Here is a 22465-nt window from a genome sequence, read left to right as displayed (position 1 = left end):
AAAAAAACCACACAAAGAACCCAAAATACTGACCGTGGCAATCTGCAGAGGTGTGATGACTTATTGTTTTGTTATTGTCTGCTTTTTGATTTGTGGTCTTAGTCTTTCTTTTGCTAAACTGTTTTGCTTTTTTTTTTTTTTAAGTGCTTATTTAATTAAAAAAACCTCCACCAACTTCTTCTTATAAATAATACGGTATATTGACCACAACACTAATATTACAAGTCATCAGAAATATTTATTGAGCACCTGCTGTATACTCAGCACTGTGGGAGGGGCTCTGAAGGGCACAGAGAAGTACAGGACGTATTCCCTGCCCTTGAGAGGTTTACAGTCGAGGTGGAGACAGAAGAGACAGGACATCTGGGAACCAGGAGAAAACAGTCCAGGCCAGGATGTTACAGGAGCTGGAAGGTGTCTGGGGTCAGACCCACCACGTGGCTCAGTGCCAGGAAAGACGATGACTCACAGCTCCCAGACCCACATTTGCCCACTTAGCACATCCTATCCACAGCCTCTGCTCCCACCATCTGACTCCTTCAGCTGTTATTCAAAGTGCAATGAAATGGGGGAAGGGGTGGGGCCAATGGAAAAAGTCCTTGGACGAGTTCCAGGGGCTGGTGTCACACTGTCCCTCCTGGAAAAATCTGCTCCTCACCTACCTACCCCTAACACAGAGAGATCCCCATTCAAGGAGGCCTATCTGACCACCCAGGACCCCTACCCCAAGAGCTAAGAGGAGGGGGCGGTCGCTGCTTGAGGTAGAATTGGGGAACCCTATGCCTAGCATGTCCCTTCCCCTTCCAGTCCACTGAGTTGGGGGTTAGGGCCCCCCCAGAGCTGCCACCCAGGGCTGAGAAGATACTAAAGGGAAAGGGCATGGAGGAAGGGAGAGGAGCAGAGACGGACTGAGAGCCCAGCTGGGGAAGAGGGGCCTCTGGGGCTCCTGGAAAAATGCAGGGAACAGGGAAGCCAAATATGAGACTGGCTCCCCTGAAGACGGGGGTGGGGGGAGGGGGGAGGGGGGGGTGGTTTGCTACGGGCCCCTACCTTCCCCATGCCTTCACAAGACAGAGGTGGGAATCAAGGGCCAGGAGGGTGTCCAATCCCCCAGCCCCATTTCCAGGCTGTGCCCACTTCAGGATCACCCTGCCCAACCTTAGAGGGGGCAAGGGGAACCCAAAGTTTTGATGATGCCTCCAACTCTGTTGGGCCCCCTTCAAAGTGCTATCTATTTACTTCTCAGATTATAAGGAATTCAGGACTGAGAATGCAGGAAAGGGGCGGGGGGGCGGGGCGGGACTTCATAACACCCATCAGATGGCAGCGGGGGAGAGAGCCAGGCCCCTCCAGAGAGTGCCACCCAGAGAATGGGGGTCACGTCAGCCTCAGAGGAGCAAGGACGAGGAAAGCAAAGGATGAAGAGGGTTTAAATAATGGTTCATATAATAAAAATACCTAGCACTCTAATAAGCCTATTTTTTCTGCTAATTTTTTTTTTAAATAATTCTAATGCCAGAGGCTGGGGGCGTGGGAAGGGTAACAGTAAGCAGGGTATGTACATGAGGAGGCGTTTAAATTAAAACACAAATAATAATTAAGACGCACAAACTGAAGGACCAAGGCAAAAGGTACAGAAGAGGCCCGCAGTGGTCCCCTTGTTTCCACGAGGACGTGCTTCCGGCAGCGGGGTTAGGGCTTCCTCTTGGAGCAGATCAGCCTGCGTTTGGAGTGGTAGAAATCTGGGGGGAGAGAACAGACGTCAGCCAGGCCAGGAGGAAGAGGGCCCAGCAGAGCCACCCGCCCAGTGCAAACTGCAGAGGGACCCTCCCCAGGGCCAGAGGGACACAAGCCAAGTACGGGGAAGAACTCTGGAAACTTCTAGCCCATCTCCCAGAGGGCTACATACATACAGAACATCCCCCCATGCTTCACAAATGTGATCAATAACAGACCTTCCATCCATGGGCCCGCTTTCTTTAAGCCAAGCTGCCCAAATGCAGTGGCCGCTAACCCTAGGTGGCTGTTTAAATTAACTAACATTAAACTAAAAGAAAAATTCAGTCCCTCATGACAAGCACTCAGCAGCGATATGTGGCCAGTGGTACTGGGCATCTGCTTCTTTGTAGAGCCTGATCTGTCAGAGAGCACTGCTCTGGAGATTCCATTATTTGATCCAGGAAAAGTGTTCTGAATGATCCTTGAGCCATATAAAGGTTAGTTATTATTATTATTGTTGTTAGTTTTGACCCAGGTGCAAATTTGCTGTGGGATTCTTGGCTGTACTGCTCCAAGCTTCTGTTTCCTCACCTATAAAATGAGGATAACACTGGTACGGTGCTCGGAGGATTAAATGAAATGCTTCCAGAAAGACTTTGGTTGGGACTTCCCTGGTGGTCCAGTGGCTAAGACTCCTTGCTCTCAATGGAGGTGGCCCGGGTTCTATCCCTGCTCAGGGAATTAAGGTCCCACAAGCTGTACAGCCAAAATAATAACAGTAATACATTTGTAAAGTAAAAAATAAAAAGACGTTGGCCGAAGGCCTGGCATAGTTAAGTGTTCAACTGCCAGCCTCACTTATTCCATTTTCCTCAAGCACCTGCTGTGAGTCACACACCATCCAAGGTGCTGAGGACTCAGTTATGAACAAGAGAGATACAGATTTCTTTCTTGTGGAGATAGGATCCTATTTGGGGAGATGGACCATATCAAAATACGGGAAGTAACTGTTGATAGTTTAAAAACTGCCAAAAAGAGAAAAATAGGCTGGGAAGTGCAGATGAAGGTGGGTATATATGAAAGGGAAGGCGAGTTAAGTTTGGTTAAGGCAGCCAGGAAATGATCATTCATGTTCTCTCCATGCCAAATTCAGTGTGGGACCTTAGGCAAATCATTCTACCTCTCTGAGTCCTGTTTCTGTGCCTGTAAAAGGATGCCAAGAATGTCCTATGGTGTTAGATCACTATAAGAACTAAAAGAAATCTAGACACTTATCAAAGGGCCTGGCACACAGTCAATGTTCTAAATAAATGTCAGCTAATTGGTCTTGGTAGTAGACTTGCTATGTGACCTCAGGCAAGCCACTTCCCCCCTCTGGGCCTGTTTCCCCGCTCAGAGCGATGAGTAAGCTGGGCCAGACAGGTGAGCCCTTGCACCGTGAGTTCTGGGAGTCCTCACCTGTCATGCTGGTCTGCCGCCGTTTCCGGTCCTGGGAGGGGCCAGGCCCACCGGGAGTCCCCTCGGGCCGCTCAGGGGAGCGAGTCACGAGGGTGCAGGACAGCGACAGGTCCAAGTGGTCCTCCTGAGACGTGCCCTGCAGCAGGGCGGACGAGGGGCTCGGCCGCTTGCCCCCTCCCAGGTCGTCTCGGGGCCCCACGGGCAGGTAGAGCCTGGGCAGGCCGAGGCCCCTCACGCGTTCCCAGGCGAAGTCCCCTTCCAGTGGCGTCTCGGTGACAAAGTCGAAGTTCCACCGCTCTCGGGCCTCCTGCACGCAGCTGGCCATGAGGGCGTCGCAGTCCTGGCGCAGCTGCTCGCTGTCCACTGGACCAAAGAGGCAGCGGCAGGCCTTGCTGCTGCGGGGGATTTGATGCGCGTCCCTGGACGGCTCGGACATGGCACCTGTGGCTGGAACACAAGGGAGACCCGGGGCATGTAAGTGAGACACTCGGGAGGTCGGACGCTCCCTCTCTGGGCTACTGCGTAACCTCAGGCGCAGCCTCCTCATTGGAAAGTGAGGCGAGAGGGGCTCTCGGGTTCCTTCCAGCTGATTTCCCCCACCTTCCTCCCACAGTCTCCCCCGACTGCCACCCACAGAGAGGGCGTGAGGGGCAGAGTCAGTCCGCCTGATACCCCCAGGTCACTGGGGGAGTGGGCAGGTGAAGGGCAAGTTTATGTCAACAAAGGCAAGTTTATTGCAATAGCAGGGATCAGGGTCCTGTTTACCACCAGGTGTTATCAGCTAAAATCAATTTGTTTTTCCCCCCTGAGGTGTCCCTCGTGGGTGTGAATGCCCCAGGTATGTGTGAATTGTCAGAGTCCAGCAGTTTCCTAACTCCAGGCCCGGCCGGGGAGGTCAATCCCCAAGTAAATGGACACCTCCTCAAGCCTCTCAAATCCCTCCGTCTAGATGCTCGTGTGGAATAATGCTCCTCAGTTAGTTAAAACTACCCTGGACTTTGGGGTTAAAAAGCACCTGGCTTCTAGTCCTTGCTCTGCCACTTCCTACCTCAACTTTCAAAGAATCACTTCAAGTCCCCCCGGCCTCAGTTTCTTCATCTGTAAAATGGGACTGCATACGTGCCTAAAGAGCAGGGCTGTAGATGCAGGCTCAAGGAAACGATTGGTGGGCCCCGCCAGGCAAGGCGGATGGAGCAGAGTTGAACGGCTGTGTCTTGGTGGTTAAAGGTGAGGGCTCTGGAACCAGGCCACTTGGGTTGGAATCCAAGCTCTGCTGGGCAACCTTCGACAAGTAGCTTAACTTCTCTGGGTTCTGTTTTCCTCACCTATAAGATGGAGACGTCCATGTGTAGAGCTGTCTCTTGTGTATGTTGGATGAGGGTGTTTGCTATGACTAGTGGGTTCCCTTGGCAAAACTCTGTTAGCCTTTGCCCTGCGTCACTTTGTACTCCAAGGTCAAACTTGCCTGTAACTCCAGGTATCTCCTGACTTCCTACTTTTACATTCCAGTCCCCTATGATGAAAGGGACGTCTATTTTTGGTGTCAGTTCTAGAAAGTGAAGTCACTCAGTCGTGTCCAACTCTTTGTGACCCCATGGACGGTAGCCTACCAGGCTCCTCTGTCCATAGCATTTTCCAGGCAAGAGTACTGGAGTGGGTTGCCATTTCCTTCTCCAAGAGATCTTCTCCACCCAGGAATCAAACCCAGGTCTCCTACATTGTAGGTCAGTTCTAGAAGGAGATAACCATAGCGAATGTCTCAGAGGACAGATGTGAGGATTAGCTAAGCGGTTGTAGATAACGCCCTCAGAGCAGTACCAAGTATAGAGAAAGTGTTTGGAAAATATTATTTCGCTCTGCCTTTAGTTCTGGCTGACTCCTCCCCATCACTCCACCTGGGCCACCGCCTCCTTCAGACAGCAGCTGACAGGTGTTGTGGGCTGAGGGCCTTTCCCAAGGATGTCATCAGGCAGGCAGCCTCGGGGTAAGGAGGAGCTAGGCAGGGCAGGGCGGAGCAATGATTTCTCCCAGGCTGAGCCACATCCTGCCAGGCACGTCAGGTGACCTGAAGTCTAGACAATCTGGAAGCCCCTGCCCCATTCTGCCTGCATCCAAGGAACCCGTTTTGCAGGCAAAGAAAATTAAAGGCACCGGTCTACCTGGTTCCTCACCTCCCACTTTAAGAGAGGGAAAACCGAGGGTGAGCTTGCCCATGACGGGGTGCTGGCACCTCTCTGCCCTGCTCTGGCTTGACTCCAGGGCTGAGCGCCTGCACGACTTTAACAGGGACTGGGTTTTCCTGGGGACAAGTCCTGATCTGCAGGCTCTGAGGGTGAAACCCTGCTGAGAGTCCTCCTGGGGCAGGAAGCCCTCGATCCACACCACATCTACCTGTCCCCACTCCACGTCTCACAGTGAGTCAAGTCAGTCCACAACTCCCAAGTCTCAGCAGACAGGGCAGGGGAGGCACTAGATGACCTCAGACCACGTTTAAAGGGCAGGAGTTTTAAGACTTGCTCCGAACCCACAGGGTTAAACAGATCAATAGTGTCTATTCAAGCTGCCACATAGAAAGGGGTAACATAGCCCAGTGGACAAAGCCCACAGATAACCTTTGCTCCCTCTCTTCAGGGCTAAGGATTGAGATTTATTTATATATTTTAATGTGCCAACGGCTGTTGTAAAAAAGTTTACGGATATTAATTTTCAAAAGAAATGGGTATATCACTCTTTTACAGAAGAGGTAACCAAGGCTCAGAGAAGTTAAGTAACCTTCCCAAGGTCACACAGCTCACCAGTTGCACAGCCAGGATTTAAACCCAGCCCTGAACGCCCTGGGTTCTGCACTCTGGTATCGAACCCTACTCCCGCTCTAACTTTGAGGTTTCTTCACCAGAGAGACCCATCAGAACCACTTCAGGAGCTTTTTCAAAATGTAGATTTGACAGGCCCCTTCTTCCCCAGATCGATTCAATTCAAGGGCTTGACAGTTCTCCAGATGGGCACGCTTGGGGTGCCAGCCAAGAGGGGACACACAGAATGGCTTGAATAGACACTACAGATCTCAGGGCTTCATTGGCAAGAGGAGGAACCCTGCTAGGGTTTTATCAGGCCTTGGACTTCAGCCATATTTTCATTCCCAAATAAACAGTAAGCATTCAGTAAACACTGCAGATCCGATGGGGGCACTCCTTTTAAGAGAGGAGTGGGCAAAGACCTCAGAGTCAGTACTGGAGTAGATTGCATTGGGAAGCAAAGGCCGGTGAAGCCTCATTCCGCGGGAAGGCGGGTTAGCGATTAGCGATATGGCCAGAAGAGGGCGCCGGTCTCCAGGAAATCACGCGCGGAGGGGGAGCTGCGTGGGCAAAGCCTGGGAGGCCGACAGCCAGCTGTGATGAGTCAGTTTCCCGCAAAGCGCTCCCCGCCCGCCAAAACTTCGCTTCCACTCCCGCTGCACGTCACCCTGGGGTGGGGAGGGGGAGTGGGAGGGGGCTCGGGGGCCGCGAACACGTCACGCTGAGCCAGTCAGCCTTCCGAAACGCCCGCCACTATTGGGAAACAGCGCGCTCTCGCGCCGCCTCTTGTGAAACACACGCGCGCACGCGCGTACACACACACACGCACACACACAGCACGCACGCACAGGCGCGCCGAGATCTGGTCCCTCCACCTTATCTCCACGCCCAAAGCAAGGCATGAGTCAGATCCCTGAAAAATAAAAATAGACGGGAGCAACGAAAACAAAACCGCTCTTAAGTCCTCCCCGAAACGCAACGTGGAGGAAGGGGAAGAAGGGAGGGAGCTGCCCGGGCGCCCTAAAGCACCAAACCCAGTTCTACGATTCTTGTCCCTACGGGGAGAGCAAGTGTCCCCCGAGGGCCCCAGACCAGGCGGACGCACTACAGTCCACGCTGGACGGTGGCGTCCGAAGGGCGAATCGCCCTCCTGCTCTGCTCAGCCCTGTCGCCCTTGGAGAGGGAATTCCGGACTGGATTGGGGCCGCCTGGAGCGCCCGAAAGCAGGTGACGGAGGCCCGGAGCAGCGACGCACCCCGAAGCCCTATCCCTCAAACACAGGACCTCTCCTTCCCTTCCCCCACCGCCCCCGTCGGGGGCTGGGTGCCCCCACCGCGCCGCAGAGCACAGCTCGGCTCCGGACGGCGAGTCCGTCCGGCAGACCCAAGGGCAGGCTGGGCCGGGGTTCTCCCGGCAGCGGTGGGAGAGAGGTAGGTTCGGCTTCGGGGCTTCCCTAACTGACAGGCTGCGCAAGCCCACCCAGCGCCCGGCCGCGGCTCCGGGTCCCAGAGGGCGCGCCTCGGGGCGGGGACCGGACACCCGGTCTTGGACCTCCCGGTGTCTCGGTTTCCCTGGGAACACTCTGTGCCAGCCAAATAGGTCACTGTGCTGATGGTGGCGGCGTGGGGGGGACAGAGACCGTGGAGAGAGGCAGGCAAGGCACTTCTGGCGGAGCCACAGTCTCCCAGTCCTGGCGGAGTTCTGATGTCACCCGTCTCGTTCCCCGGGGTCTTCTTGTCACCGTGAGTCACCTCCCAGCTTTCTTTTAAGGAACGTGTCCCGACATGTTCCCAAGGGCCCAGGACACAGCCGGCGCTGACCTCAGCAGCACTGGGGACTCCGACCTCGGTTCTGGGCCGGGATGGCACCGATCGGATCTGAGAACCGCTCGGGAATGAATCCCAAATGAACCTGTTCGACTGGGCTTTCCCCGCCGTTCCCGGAGCCCTGCGCGGACCGGGCTTCGTCCCCACGCAGCGAGCGCGCCGAGCCGGGGTCCCCGGGCGCACCCTCGGCCCGCCGGAGTTTCCAGGGCAGGGATCGCACAGGGGAGATCCCTGGTACTGGGGCGCCTTCTCGGCGCCCGGAGCCTCCGACGCATCCCGGGCCCTGTGCCCACACGCGCACTCGCAGCCCTTGGTGTGCCCCAAACCGAGACCCGCGCGCAGGGCCCCGCGCGCCATTCACCTGTGAACACAGGCAGGACACACGCGCCCCCGGGACACACACCCCCGAGGGGCTCGGACAAACACGCGGACTCGCTGGGCTCGGCTCGGGAGCCTCAGTTCGAGATCCGCTCTGGCCCGCCCCGGCTCCCTCACCTCTTCTGGGGGTTGCTCAGGACGTCTCCGTGAATCAGCGCGCAGCGCCGGGTCTCCCAAGCACAGTCTCCAGCCGCAGCTCACACCTCAGCTGGCGCCGCCGGGCGCCGGGCGCCGGGCTTATAAAGCGGGTGGAGGCGGGCCCGGCCGCTCCGCCCACAGCGGCGCTTCTCCCCCGGCGGGTCCCTGGAGACTCTGCTGCCAACCTCACTGGCTGCAGGAGGGCACTTCCCTCCTTCCCACTCTCCGCGCCTGGCTTTGTGCACTTGACATATTTCCGCGCGAACTGAGTCCCAGTTCTGTTTGGGTATTTTTCCCCCAGTGCGGGGGGTGGGGGTGGGGAGGGCGACTTGGCCCTCCCATCGCCGGGATGGCGGCGCTATTGGGACCCGACGGACTAGCCCCCCGCTCTGACCCACCACCGACTGGCTCTGGGCAAGGATTTACCCCGAGCAGCTGAATAAACCACGAAGAGTGACATTAATAAAGAAAAAAAAAAATCCTTAAATAATTTTTTTTTAAAAGAACACTCCACTTTGTAATTCCCAGAAAAGTCCCACTGTACCACCACGGGTCCCTCACTACACCACCTCTCCCCATCACCGGAGGCACCCAGAGACCCCAACAAAGCATTCTTGGAGGCCAGAACGGATTCAATTCCTTTATTTCACAGAAGAGGATTCAATTCCCCGTATTTCACAGAAGAGGAAACCCACAGAACTAAAGACCGAAGCCCATAGAACTAAAGGGGTGAGAAGTTATTTGTCAAACGCTCCAGGGAAGGACGGAATTGGGGACCCTGCTAAGAAAGGGCTAACCTGGTCTCCAGGGGAACCGGGACACTGAGATAAGCTTCCCACCTCCTCCTCCTCACTGCCTATATCCACCTCACATCCCACCTTAGCAGAAGAAAGCTCTGTGATTGCTGTGGATTTGCAGGCTGGGAAGGGGCGAAGGATTGGGTGGGTGCCGATCGGTGCCGTCCAGGCCCAGAACCGAGGTCGGAGTCCCCAGTTATCTCCTGGGTAATCCCCACCCACCACATACACTGCTGGGAACGGAGGCTCGGAGCTCAGAGGCCTGACTCAGGGTATACAGCACATCAATGGCGATGGTTAGAACACAGACCTTTTGCTTCTCATCCAGAGCTCTCTGCTTATTGCCCTGTTTCAGCAGCTTTAGAATGCAAGACATGCCCAGCACCCATCATTTCCAGGCAATACACTGAGGTGACACTGATGAAGGCAATTCTAGAAAGGCCAACCAGTGCTTCCAAAAGAGGCAAAAGCAAGTGAGGTGCCCTGCTGCTCCCCATCCCCACTTGTACCCCACCTTTGCTTCCTTCCTTCATCTGAAACATTTTTTATTTCTGCTTGTAAGAAAATTGCAGACAACAGAGTGTTAATCTGAACAGAAATCGACTAAAACATAGAATGCAGGCTGAAAGCAGCTCCAATTACTGACATCTAGGGCTGTTCGGCGTCTGGAAATCTCTGCCCAGACATGCCCAGTCTTCTTCCCCCAAAGCAGCTGACCTCAGGGAGGACAGTCCTGCTTCTCCTCTACTGCTGGGACAGGAGCCCGGGGAGGGGTGGGAGGACCCTTTACCAGACCCCCTTGCCTGCCTGATATTGGAGACAGGCCAGAATTGTAGGTGGAAGAACCTCAAACAGGCCAAAACGCCAGGACCAGCCCTCTCCTCTCCCAGTTCCACCCTCCCTACCTCCAACACACCCGTACTCACACCACCCAAAGGCTGGGCTGTCAAATGTCCAGCACAGGACGGGCATATCCTCCTACTGTCTCGAATCCCCTTGGCTTTCAGACATTATAAATAGACTTGACATTGTCTGTTTACTTTGGGGAAAAAAATTTAATGACTGCTTGTATTGAATTAGTTAAAGTTTTAGAGTTCTGAGCTTCACAATGAAATAATTTTTTGTTGTTTTTTTGGGAAGTGATTTTTTTTTTTTATAATTTTTAACTCACCACCATCACCACAACAGAACTCAACAAATATTTATTAAGCACCTACTGGTGTTTAGTACTGTCCAGCACTTTAAAAAAAAAAGTTTCCAAGCATTCACTTGAATGTGTAGCCAGGTTTGCTCTTAAGAGAGGGCTTCTGCCCTAAACAGGCAAAGAAGCAGGTTGATAAAAGCCACACTCAAGATCCAAGTCCCAAAATACACACACACACACACACTGACACACACACACACACACACACACACAGAGGCATGCAGGTACACGGTAGATCCCAGACCAGTCCCAAGGGGTCTGTGGTAAATCACATATTCTGTTCAGAGAAATGCAGACCAAGGTCTCTCCGGGGTTTCTCAGGGTCTCCTCTTGTCTAAAATCCCCCTCTTGTCTAAAAGCAGGCAGCCCCAAAGACAAAACAGCCACCATCTTCTTCTGTGCCAGGGCTCAACATGTCAGGACATGTTCCTGAAGGCCTGAATGCTAGTCGGGCCTGCAGCCCAATGCCCAGGCCTGCTCCCAAGGAAGCAGACGGCTTAGAGATGTAAAGAGCTTCAGCCTGAAGAACGAGAGGACCCAGATTAGCCCCATCCAGGAGGGAAGTGATGATGGAAAGGAAAGTTAGAAAAGCTCTAGCCCGAAGAAGGAGGATGTGAGGAAAGCTCAATGGTGGCCACGGGAGCTACCCAGGAAGGGAGGGGAAGTATTAGGAACAATGTCACTATTTCTCAGAAAAGGCCTGGGGAGTCCCTAACAGGGGCAGAGAGCTTTCAGAGGAATTCACCTCCACACAGGCTCCCAAGAAGTGAGACCCCAGAGAAAAGGCAGAACAGAGACATTATTATATTACTGAGCAGAGGTCCCACTTGCTTTTTTTTTTTTTAAGAATAAGATTGGGGAGCTCCTGCCACCCCATCTCCTGACCTTCCAGGGGCTTTACCCAGCCAGTACAAACATCAGGACTGAACATACGGTGAGGCAGAGGCATCTGTGACAGAATTCATGCCACACAAATACTTCCAGCTTCCCTAAGCTAAAGATTTCATCTTATCTAAGTCTGAAATTTCACCATTAGAAATTCATTTCTTTGGCATTAAGTTCTGCTCTTCATTAAATAAAATCATATAAGCAAAATGCTTAGCATAGTGCCTGGCACATAGAAATCGGTGGGGATACTGAATGTGCAAGTCCTGCAGAGGGTTCTGGGTGGCATAGCACAGTATGAATGAGTTGATCAGATCATTTAGGGACTAGAAGGTGGTAAGGAAATGCTGTGAACACAGGCCACCTGAGGAATGAAGTGCCTTTGTACATATTGTTCACTCTTCCCGGAATGAGTGTCCCTGACCAGTATGCCCCACGTCCACTTCTTTCTCCACCTACTGAACTCCTATGGATCCTTCATGACCCAACCTACATGACCCCTTGGGGTAAGACTTTCTTTCTCTGGCTCCCATAGTTCCTGGTAAGTAGTCCACTCCACTGTGCTTTGCTGGTTTGTCTGATTCATGTGCCTACTGCCTCCTCTGAGCTGGGAATCTAGAGGGGATGAGCCTACATTTTATTCATCTTTGTACCCTCAAGGCCAGGCCGCCTCAACCACGGCGCAGTGAATATTTATGGAAGAGCTATTTTTGGCCTGCACTCTGAGGTTATGCTTCAGTTCCACAGCTTCTGAGCCCTCTCTTTTATTTCATTCATCTATTTACTCATTAATTGATTAAAAATAGTATAATCAATACTCACTGCTCAACTCATGGATTAGAGTATTGTAAATTGCTATTAATACCTTCCTGTGACTTCCTCTCCTGTGCTGACCCCTCCCCGCCCAAAGTAAACACTATCTTGAATTTTATGTTGAACTGTCCTTTGTTTTCAATAATTTTATTACATGTGACTGGAATAGTAATGCTCTTCCATTTTTCTATGGAAAAACTGTAATTTAGGCAGGGTAATGTGACTAGTTCTAGCCAATGAGATGTGAACCTAAGTGACATGTGTATCTTCAGAGCTGAGGTCAAGTGAAATTTTTCAACCTTTCTGTCCTCCATGGCTGTGGCAAAAGTGAGGTCTCATGTCCCAGAGGGTGCCATCTCAGTATGGTAGATCTTCCATCAGTCTAAGTTCCTAAGTGGCTGGCTGTGTGGGGCCAAGCACTCCACCGGCTTGTGTAAGATATGTATGCGACTGGACTTTCCAAGTTAAGAATCCACCTTGCCATGCAAGGGGTGTGGGCTGATCCCTGGTCAGGGAACTAAGATCCCACACGCCGTGGAACAACTAAGCCCGTGCACCAGAACTAGCGAGTACCTGCGTCTCAATGAAAGAGCCCACGTGACGCAATGAAGATTCCGCGTGCAGCAACTAAGATCCAGTGCAGCCAAATAAATACATACATATTTTTAAAGATATGTATGTGAGGAAGACACAATCCATTGTTATATGGAATCACTGAAATGTGAAGCAGCATAACATACCTATGATTTATCCATGTGATAAATCCATCCATCATGATTTATGATTTATGGGTGGTTGTGGCTGTGCAAGTCTGTGGCACACAAACTATAGCTCTGGTTATTCCCACTCTTTTGCAGTTGAATCTGTCTGACTTTATGACTCTTTCAGCAGAATGGGTTATTCTGTGCCTATTCTAGGCCTAAGCCTCAAGAAGGTCCAGCAACTTCTGCTTTTGCTTTCTTGGGGACATTGAGACTCCACCTGAGAAGTCTGATTACTCTGAGACCACCAGGCTGAGAAAAGTCACGTGGAGGCCACATGCAAGATAAGAAGGCTACTTCCACACACACAATAGCTCCAGCTGATCTCCTAGCTGACAGCCAGCATCCACATGCCAACCACATGAGTGGACCATTTTAAAAGTTGATCTTTAGGGCTTCCGTGGTGGCTCAGTGGTCAAGAATCCGCCTGCCAATTCAAGGGACATGGGTTCAAATCCCTGGTCCAGGAAGATCCCGCATAACACAGAGCAACTAAGCTTGTACACCTGTGCTCCAGAGCCCGGGAGCTGCAGCTACTGAGCCAATGTGTCGCAACTACTGAAGCCAGCAAGCCCTGGAGCCTGTGCTCTGCAACAAGAGAAGCCACTGCAGTGAGAAGCCCACGCACTGCAATGAAGAAGAGCCCCTGATCGTTGCAACTACAGAAAAGCCCACACAGTATCAAAGACCCAGTACAGCCAAAATAAATATTAATTAATTAAAACATCGATTTTTCATCCTCAGTTAATCCTCCCCAGTTGAAGTCACATGGAGTAGAGACAAGCCATCCCCAATGAGCCCCTGCTTAAATTGTAGAACTGTGAGCAAATCAATGATTATGGTTGCCACTATGTTTTAACATGGCCTGTTATTCAGCAATATGTTATTAAAACAGGGCTCAATCATTTTCACTGTTATTTCACGTCCAGTGATCCCCATCTCCTTGTCAACGGGCACTTTGGTTGTTTCCAATTTTGTGTTATTATGCATAGGGCTGCTATAATTATTCCTATCCATGTCTTTGGGCCACATGTGCAAGTTATTCTTGGATATACACCCAGGAGTAGAATTGCCCCCACAATCTTCCTGTCAGGAGAAAAAAATGATTAATGTAACACCTGCATTTGGCGTTTGGACCTATCTGTATCTTTCAAGATTCCTGGAAAAAGTCTAAAGCACTGAACACATGTTTGGGATTATCACAGCTTGCATTTTTGTGGAAGAATAAAAAAGGAATCTAAAGGAATGAAGCACTAATGCTGGAATTTCAGATACTGGACACCTGTCAATAAACATTTGGTGACAAGAGGAACTACCCATAGACGCTGAGTTCAGTGCTCAGAGGTGGGCTTTAAAGCCATTAGGACATCCCTCTTCCAGATCCTTTAGCCCAGAATAGCTTTCTGAATGATCCTCCAAACATAGGAATTGGGCATTCTTTCGTGTTTTCTTTCCTAACAAATTATTTTTAAGCCCCTCCCAAGAAAAAGCCCAAGCACACATCCAAGTTCTGAGGACTTGGGTTTGGGTCCTCCAACTGCATAGTCAGATCTAATATCTGACCCCTCACCATCCCCACCTTCCCCCACTTTCCATCCAGGATATGTGCTTTAGGCTCATGTTACAGATGGGGAAATGGAGGGCCCAAGAGGTGCTGGCTTGGCTAAGATGACACAGGCAGAGATTCCAGGGCTCTGGTTGTGGGCCCTCCCTCTCTGCTCCCCCCTCCTATCAGCTGTCTGTCCTTATCTTTGCTCCCCTAGGATGGCGCTGAGTGTTGCACATAGCCAAAATGCTACCAGGGCCACTGTGGAATGTAACAGCTGCAAACCCAATCCCTATATGCTGGTGGCCCCAAGTTCAGAGCTAAGGGGAGATGATGCCTCCCTCTCCCCACCCTCAGTGGTTTTTAACAACCCTGCACCTGCTGTGAGGGATGATGACCTAAGTCTCCTTTTGTGTACAAGCAAATGGCTCAGTGCTGGACTGAGGAAGAAAAGTGGGAGTGTGTGTTAGGATGACCCTGTACTGTGCTGTGCCTAGTTGCTCAATCGTGGCAGATTCTGCAACCCCATGGACTGTAGCCCCCCAGGCTCCTCTGTTCATGGGACTCCCCAGGCAAAACACTGGAGTGGGTTGCCATGCCCTCCTCCAGGGGATCTTCCTGACCCAGGAATCGAACCGGGGTCTCCTGTATTGCAGGCAGATTCTTTACCAGCTGAGCTACCAGGGAAGCCCAGGGTGACACTAGCCATTGTAATAAATGAACTCTCAAATTCCAGTGACAAGCCAATAGTTTATGTCTCACTCACATAATGAATCCAGCTGAGGTGCTCTGGTTGGCAAGGAACTGACCTCCAGGTGTGATGATGGTTCAGGGACTCAGGCCCGTTCCATCCTGCAGCTCCACCATGCCCGAGGGCATCAGGATCTCTGCTTCCAAGCTGGAGGAAGAAGGAAGAACATGAAGAAGGTACATGCCTTTCTTCACACCTGGTTCAGAAGTATCACCCATCGTTTCCTACCCACACTGCATTGGTAAGAACTTGTCATGTGGTCCCATTTAGATGCAAGGGTCTGTGTAGTCCCTGGGGGAGGGCACAGATCTCTGATGACCTGCTAACCGTCTCTGCCACAGCAGAGGAGCAAGGCAGATCAGTACCCCTTCCTCTTCCCACTCCCTTCCCGCAAGAGAGTTTTTTCCTGCTGAGTTTCTGGACCTGACCACAAGGAGAACAGGAACACCTCTGAGCTACATGACCTTGGACCTCAAATCTTCACCTATAAAATGTGTACTTTTTAAAAAATTTTATTTTTTAACTTGGCCTTGCCACGAGGCACATGGGATCTCAGTTCCCCAACCAGGAATCAAATGCCCTGCATTTCAATGCCTCAACCACTGGACCTTCAGGGAAGTTCGAAAATGGGTACTTTCATATCCATGATCTTACAACCTTTGTGAGAGGTTGAAAAAAAAGGTTGGGGGGGGGGGTGGGTAGACATGATGCTCCTCATTTCCCAGAGGAAGAAACCAAGACACAAAGAGACAGTGTGACTTGTATAAAGTCACACAGCAGGACCCAATTTCCCCCTTCTGGTACACAGATTTGGTTTGTTTTGTTTTGACTAGACAACATCAAAGTCTGCTGAGAAATCACTGGATTGAAATGCAGGAAAATTCCCTACTCAGCAAATTCATCTGAAAATCTCCGGGGGACCTAAGAGGATTACTGAGAAAAAGCCTTTTACTGCCTGAAATGCAGGTAGTTTTTAAAAAAATATTTATTTATTTGGCTGCATCAGGTCTTGGTTGTGGCTTGTGGGAACTCTGCTGCAGCAGAAAGCCTTCCCTAACTGAGGTGCACAGGCTTAGTTGCCCTGTGGCATGTGGGATCTCTGTTCCCCAAGTAGGGATCGAACCAGCATCCCCTGCACTGGGAGGCAAATTCTTAACTGCTGGACCACCAGGGAAGTCCCTGTGGGTAGTCCGTGACGGGGACCCAGCCTGGACCTGGTAGGGGAGAAGGGGCCTGCTGTGGTGGGACTTAAGGGAAGGCCTGCTCCTCCTTTATCCCTTTGCAGATACCCGAACTCCATCCTTCAGACCATCCTCCCTCCAGCTCAGGGATTCTCAACATAGGGAATGCAAGAAAAGGGAACCCCCTTTTGAAAAATGTTCACATCCTACAAGTACATGGAATCTCTCTCGAAGACATAAGAAATGATGAGAGTGACTGCCTCCGGGGAGAGAGGCAGGTTTGCTGCGTCACCTACCTCCGTGGGCACCATTAGCACCATCTGAGTCTGTGTGGACAGCGTCCCCTGGAGTTGTGCTGTGTACAACCCTGAATGCAAAATAGGCTTATTCTTCATCATATATTCTTAATAGCTAACTCTATTTAAAATAATAATTAAACACAATTAAAAACCTATTTCCAGGACTTCCCTGGTGGTCCAGTGGTTAAGAATCAACCTTCAAAAGTTAGGGCGAAGATTCCCATCTCTGGTAAGGAACTAAGACCCCACTTACCTAAGCCTGTACTGCAACAAAGATCCCATATGCAGAAACTAAGACCTCCTTGTAGCCAAAAATAAATAAGTAAATATTCTTTTAAAAACTTATTTCCAATTTCTGGCCCCCTTTCTGAACCTACTGAATTAAAATTGTGTGAGGGTCAACCAGCTACACACGGATACAGGGGTTTGAAAAACCTCCCCGGTAGCTGAAACCTCCCAGCCCTCCAGCCTCACAGCTTTGGGAACCCTGATTTAGTCTATCCATGCACAAGGGCCCCTTTCTTACCTCTAGAAGTTCTCTGCAGAACTTCCATCTCAGTTGAGAATCAGAGAACTGGGAATAGTGTCTGTCACTAAGTGGGGATGGGGGGAAAGGCTGAAGGGGCAGGTGGGGTGAGAGCTCAAGGCTTAGTGAGCAGGCCAGCTTTGCCCCCGAGGGCAGTCGGGTCCCCCAAACGCCTGCAGCTCCGAAGCACTCCGGCTATTCCCGCCCCACCCCCACCCCAGTGTATCGCATCAGCATCTTTGGCCGGCACGGCCCCGGCTCGGCCTTGCCCGGGCTTGCCTTTTGTTGCATCATCCGCTGGCCTTGCCGGCTGCCAGGGGAGCAAGCCGCCCACTCACCGCTGGATAAAACCAGCTAATTATATCACCGGGAGACCCAAGGGGGGAGCACGTGGGTATTTTCAGCTGACCCAGCCTGTTTCTACTTGCTTTGCATGATTGTTCTTCTTTCAAAATAATAATAACAACTACCAACCAGGAAAAAAAAAATCGCCTGGGGCTGTGGAGCGTGCTCCTGAAGCTACAGCAAGGGTCCACCTGCTGCTCCAGGAGAGACCTTCTCAGCACTCAGCTCAGAAAAGGACAATCGAGTCTCTTGATTCTCAAATCAGGATTCAACAAACAGCTCTAAGAACAGGATACACTGGAATCAGCAGAATCAGGAAGACAAATATTTCTCTGACAGCATCAATAACATCCTGGACTTGCCTGGTGGCTCAGATGGTAAAGAATAACAGCAGCATAGTAATTTACCTTCTCAAAATTTTTAAAAATTCTATTTGTAGTTTAGTCAAAAGCAGAGAGTTTTGTTTTCCCATGAATTCCTATATTTATTTTCTGAGGAGTTAGTACAGTCCAAAGATACAAAATGATATGCAGTGAAAATTCCCTCCTAACCCTGCCCTCCAGCCATCCATTTCCTTTCCAAAGGCTGCTGCTGGTTGTTTGTATCTCCTTCCAGGGATAGTCTATGAACATCCTGGACTTCCCTGGTGGCTCAGGTAGTAAAGAATCTGCCTGTAATGCAGGAGACCCAGGTTCGATCTCTGGGTCAGGAAGATCCCCTGGAGATGGGCATGGCTACCCACTCCAGTATTCTTGTCTGGAGTCCATGAACAGAGGAGCCCGGTGGGCTGCAGTCCAGGGGATGGCAAAGAGTCGGATCCACGGAGTGAAACACTTTCACTTTCATGAACATCCAGGTCCACAATCTTTCATCCAAAACATTTGGGGACAAATGGGTTTCAAGATGCAGAACTTCTAGGATTTTAGGCAAGTAATGAGGTGCATGTACCATGTATTTGTGACACTTTGCCTCCATTCGAGGGTCCCTCTAGGCTCTGTATAGGATGATCCTTTGTCCCAGTTTCAGCATTATAAGGTCAATGTCCAAGTAATCCCTCAGTCACAGGCAAGCAGGATGATGGGTTACCTTAGGTCTGAGGTATAAGATATTCACACTAACCGGGATAAAAAACAGCTACAAATGGCTCACATCCTTTCAGCTCTGGTTTTGCTACCAATAAATTTGCCACAAACTGAAGGGAAAAAACCCTTGGTTTTCTAAGTTTTTTGAATTTTGAAATTGTGGATGAGGGGTTGTGAACCTGTCAGCAAATATGCACATATTCTTTTCACCCACCCAAATGGACTCGCTTTTTTTTTTTTTTTTGCTGTTTTATGTTAGCGCTGTCCCACACCAGTGAAGAAAATACCTCCCGTTCCTTTGTACTGCTGCATAATACTCTGTCACATGGATGAACATTTAAGCTGTTTCTGTCCAGTCTTTTGCTGTCATAAACACACAGTTTTAGGTGTAGCTAACTACATGGAGGGGGCTGGGAGCAGAGGAGGAGTCAGATCTTCATTCCTACTGCTTATTTGTGACTGCAGGGTTAAGCCCAAGCCTGCTCAGAAGTTGAGGGAGAAACAACAAAACCTGCTGAGGTCTCCCAGATCTCTTGTACCTATCTAACCACATATATCATGGAAAGTCATTCACATTAAGAATGGTTTTCCGGGGCTCAGAGCTTGGAGTGTTAACTCCTCTGAGCCCGCTGGCATAATAAACCTGAGTTCTCCACAAAAAAAAAAAAGAATGGTTTTCCAAGCAAGAAAACAACTTATATTCAGACCTACCGTCAGGGTTCTCCAAAGAAACAGAACCAATCACTCATTCTTTCTCTCTGTCTTTCTATATATATATAAAGAAAGAGAGCTCACAGTCACAGAAGAGATAAAACTGGGGTACATAAAACAACCCCAGAGAGTATGAAGTGTCTTGTGTAGGATAAATTGGGAGTTCTGAGCACCACATGAAAAAGTCCCCTCAAATATAGTCCAGAAGGGGCTTCCCTGGTGGCTTAGCAGTAAAGAATCGCCTGCCAATGCTGTGAACATGGGTTCTATCCCTGGTCCTGGAAGATCCCACATGCTTTAGGAAACTGAGCCTGTTCTCCACAACTACTGAGCCTGCATTCTAGAGCCCACGAGCTGCAACTACTGAAGGCCACACGCCTGGAGCCCACGCTCCACAAGAGAGACCACAGAAGTGAGAAGACGCCCCACAACAGAAAGTAGCCCCCACACTCTGCAAATGGAGATGGGCCACGCATAGCAGCAAAGACCCAGTGAGGCCATAAGTAAATAAATAAATCATATATGTTGCATATGTTTATATATATATATATATATATATATATATATATATATGTATGTTATATGTTATATATATATGTATAATCCAAAAGGCCAGAGAGACACTGGGAGTTCCTGTCAAACATTGAGATAAGCAGGCTTCCCCTCTGGTCAATTTCACTTGTTTTTAAATAAAAACCCAAATCTTTAATAAAATGGGTCAGCACAGCAGTGTTAATAAAGCCTAAATGTAAGAATACAAGCTCTTAATAAAGAATTCAGGTACATTAGGGCTCCTTTCTCCCTGACCTGTGGCCCTGCATCAATTTCATCCTGGTTAAGTCTCCAAATTTAAAATATTTCCCAACTAGACCTGTAATCGTGTTTCTAAACTGCCAACCACCATGGGATCTCAGAGGCTTCTTATTCCACAGGTTCAAAAGGCCTTCCAGCTTCTCCTGTCTGCCAAGGGCTTTGCTCCACCCCAGGATGGAGTCATTCTTCTTGAGACTAAAACAGTACAACAGTACAACTACATTCATTCATTCATTTATTCATGATATTATCAGCCCAAATAATGATGTGTAGAGGATATGGCTGCAAAAGGGGACACAAAATACTGTGAACCAATAACAAAGGAAAAGAGGCTTACATGGGTGAAAATGCTACCCAAGTAAGTCTCTGTGACCAGACCCAGTTAAAGAAAGGGGCTGGATTTCAGCAGATGGGAACTTGAAAGTCTGAATGAGGAACCCCCTTCCTAAAACCAAGGGAGGATCCAGGTGGGGCTTAAGTTTATGCAATGATAGAAGTCTTTTATAATTAAAAAAAAAAAGTCACAGCTATAAATATAGTACTGCCAGGGCCCTTCCCATGCAAATAAAAGTTGTGGAAACCTGCCTTCATTAGCTTACCATAAACCCACATTCTGTGTGGCTAAACAAGGATCAGGGAGGAGATACTGTATTGGCAAGGAGTGGCACCTGGGGCCATAGTTTAAAACGTAAAGGACCAGAATGACCTGGGCTGGAGGAGAATGTGGGGGAGGCAAGAGAGAATGGATAGGGCCATCCTGCTGTGCCCAGAGCAACTTGTCTCATGCACCCTGGACCCCTCCCCTTGCTGGCTCTACACAGGGTGCTCTAATGGATGGCATCCTAATCCCTGCCTCCCCCAATAGTAATAATATGATAATAAGAGGAATAGTAATAATTAGTATTACAGAGGCTCACACTTACTGAGCACTTTCTATGGGCCATGTGCTATCCTCAGTACTGTGTCCATAGTCACTTGGTGAGTTTTCGTAACAACTCTATGAATGAGACACCACTCTTTTCATCCCCATTTTAAAGATTGGGAAACTAAAGCAGAGACAGGGATTAACTCATTTGCTCAAGACAGACAGGGACAGAACAGGGATTTGAACCCAGACAGGCTGGCTCCAGAGGTAAAGCTCTTAACCACTACTAACAATAACAGCTAACACTTAGGTCCTGATTACCCTGTGTCTGCTGTTCTTCTAAGTGATCACATGTATCAGCTCAACTAATCCTTACAGGTACTATTATTATCCCCATTTTACAGATGAGGCAACCGAAACACAGAAAGGTCAAGCCGTTTGCCCAGGTCACACAGTGCGAAGCTGCATAAGAGGGACTTGAACCCAGGCAGTCAGGTTCCAGTGACCACATTCTTGTGCCCTGAGCTGCACCCTTATGCCATGACCGGTTTTAAGGGTAATCTGAGAGCAGTGGCCATGGCTTACATTTCTCTGCATCAAGTGTGGTGCAACACTGTAGAATCTAATAAACACTCAATAAATAGTCAATGAATTTTTCTATCAAATAACCCTTCCTGATATATACAAAAATCATATTTCAAGTCTATTGTAGAAAGTCTGAAAAATACAGAAAGACTCCAAGAAGAAATGCAAGTCATCCTCATGCAACAGAGACAACCACAGTTCACATTTTGGTGTCTTTCCAGCCAGTGTTACAAAATAGGGATCCCACTCTATGCCCTGTTTTGTAACCTCCTTTTTTCTCACTTATCAATACATCACAATCATTTTCCCACGTCTTTACATTTTCTTCTGCAGCTTCCACAGAGCAATCATTTGTGAATGCTCAAGTGACTTGCTCAGGGTGCTGCCAGCAATGAACCGGAATGTCACCCACAAACAGCCCCTTCCCCAGGGGGCTCCTCGTAAACAGTCCTCTCCCATCAACCTCTCTATCCCCTACATATGCCCACCTTATACACTCGACCCCCTCCTACTTCCTGGCATCTCTAGAAATCCCTTTGCCTTCCTTCTTAGACTCAGGGTCTCCTCCTCAGTTCCTGCCAAGGGTGTGTCCCCATTCAACACCCCTTACTTCTGTTTTCCTATTTTCTCCTCTCCAAGTCACCATCACCCTTCTCATACCCTCCCTCAGCCACAATCAAACTTTTGCTATCCTGTGCCCCATTCCCACAGAACTTGCTAGAGACGATCCAGTTCCATCAACAAGCAGGCATTAGGCAATGTCTGTTGCAACGTACCTAGTGACACGGGAGACGATGCCAGTGAAGATGCTAGAGGCTGCAGCGTGGGAGTCCCTCCCAGGCATTCTGAGCAGGAGTCATCAAGATACAATGCCTTTACCTAAAAGGGGGGTTCTCTCTTGGTGTGTGATTTCCAGCCCCCAGACCAGGGCTGTGAAAGATATTTTGAGACAAGGATCTCTTTTGATGTACTTTAAACCCCAACAGG

General features: G+C 49.8%; 1 protein-coding gene across 3 annotated transcripts; it reads right to left on the bottom strand.

Annotated features, from left to right (window-relative positions):
* Positions 1-218: 218 nt before the first annotated feature.
* On the bottom strand, positions 219-22383 carry CDKN1A (cyclin dependent kinase inhibitor 1A). Of its 3 annotated transcripts, none has more exons than XM_061146568.1 (4): positions 22255-22383; positions 15087-15218; positions 3178-3624; positions 219-1742 (listed from the first exon to the last, which is right to left on the bottom strand). In XM_061146568.1, the coding sequence occupies exons 3-4, from the start codon at positions 3611-3613 to the stop codon at positions 1693-1695; spliced, it is 486 nt and encodes a 161-aa protein (XP_061002551.1). In that variant the 5' UTR covers positions 3614-3624; positions 15087-15218; positions 22255-22383; the 3' UTR covers positions 219-1692. The 3 variants fall into 3 exon arrangements, with proteins under 3 accessions (XP_061002551.1, XP_061002550.1, XP_061002549.1); XM_061146567.1 differs by lacking the exons at positions 15087-15218; positions 22255-22383 and adding exons at positions 4301-4502; positions 8294-8399; XM_061146566.1 differs by lacking the exons at positions 15087-15218; positions 22255-22383 and adding an exon at positions 8294-8422.
* Positions 22384-22465: the final 82 nt, after the last annotated feature.

This window comes from Dama dama, chromosome 7, assembly GCF_033118175.1.
Source record: "Dama dama isolate Ldn47 chromosome 7, ASM3311817v1, whole genome shotgun sequence".
Taxonomy (NCBI): domain Eukaryota; kingdom Metazoa; phylum Chordata; class Mammalia; order Artiodactyla; family Cervidae; genus Dama; species Dama dama.
This window is presented reverse-complemented; position numbering and strand designations above follow the sequence as displayed.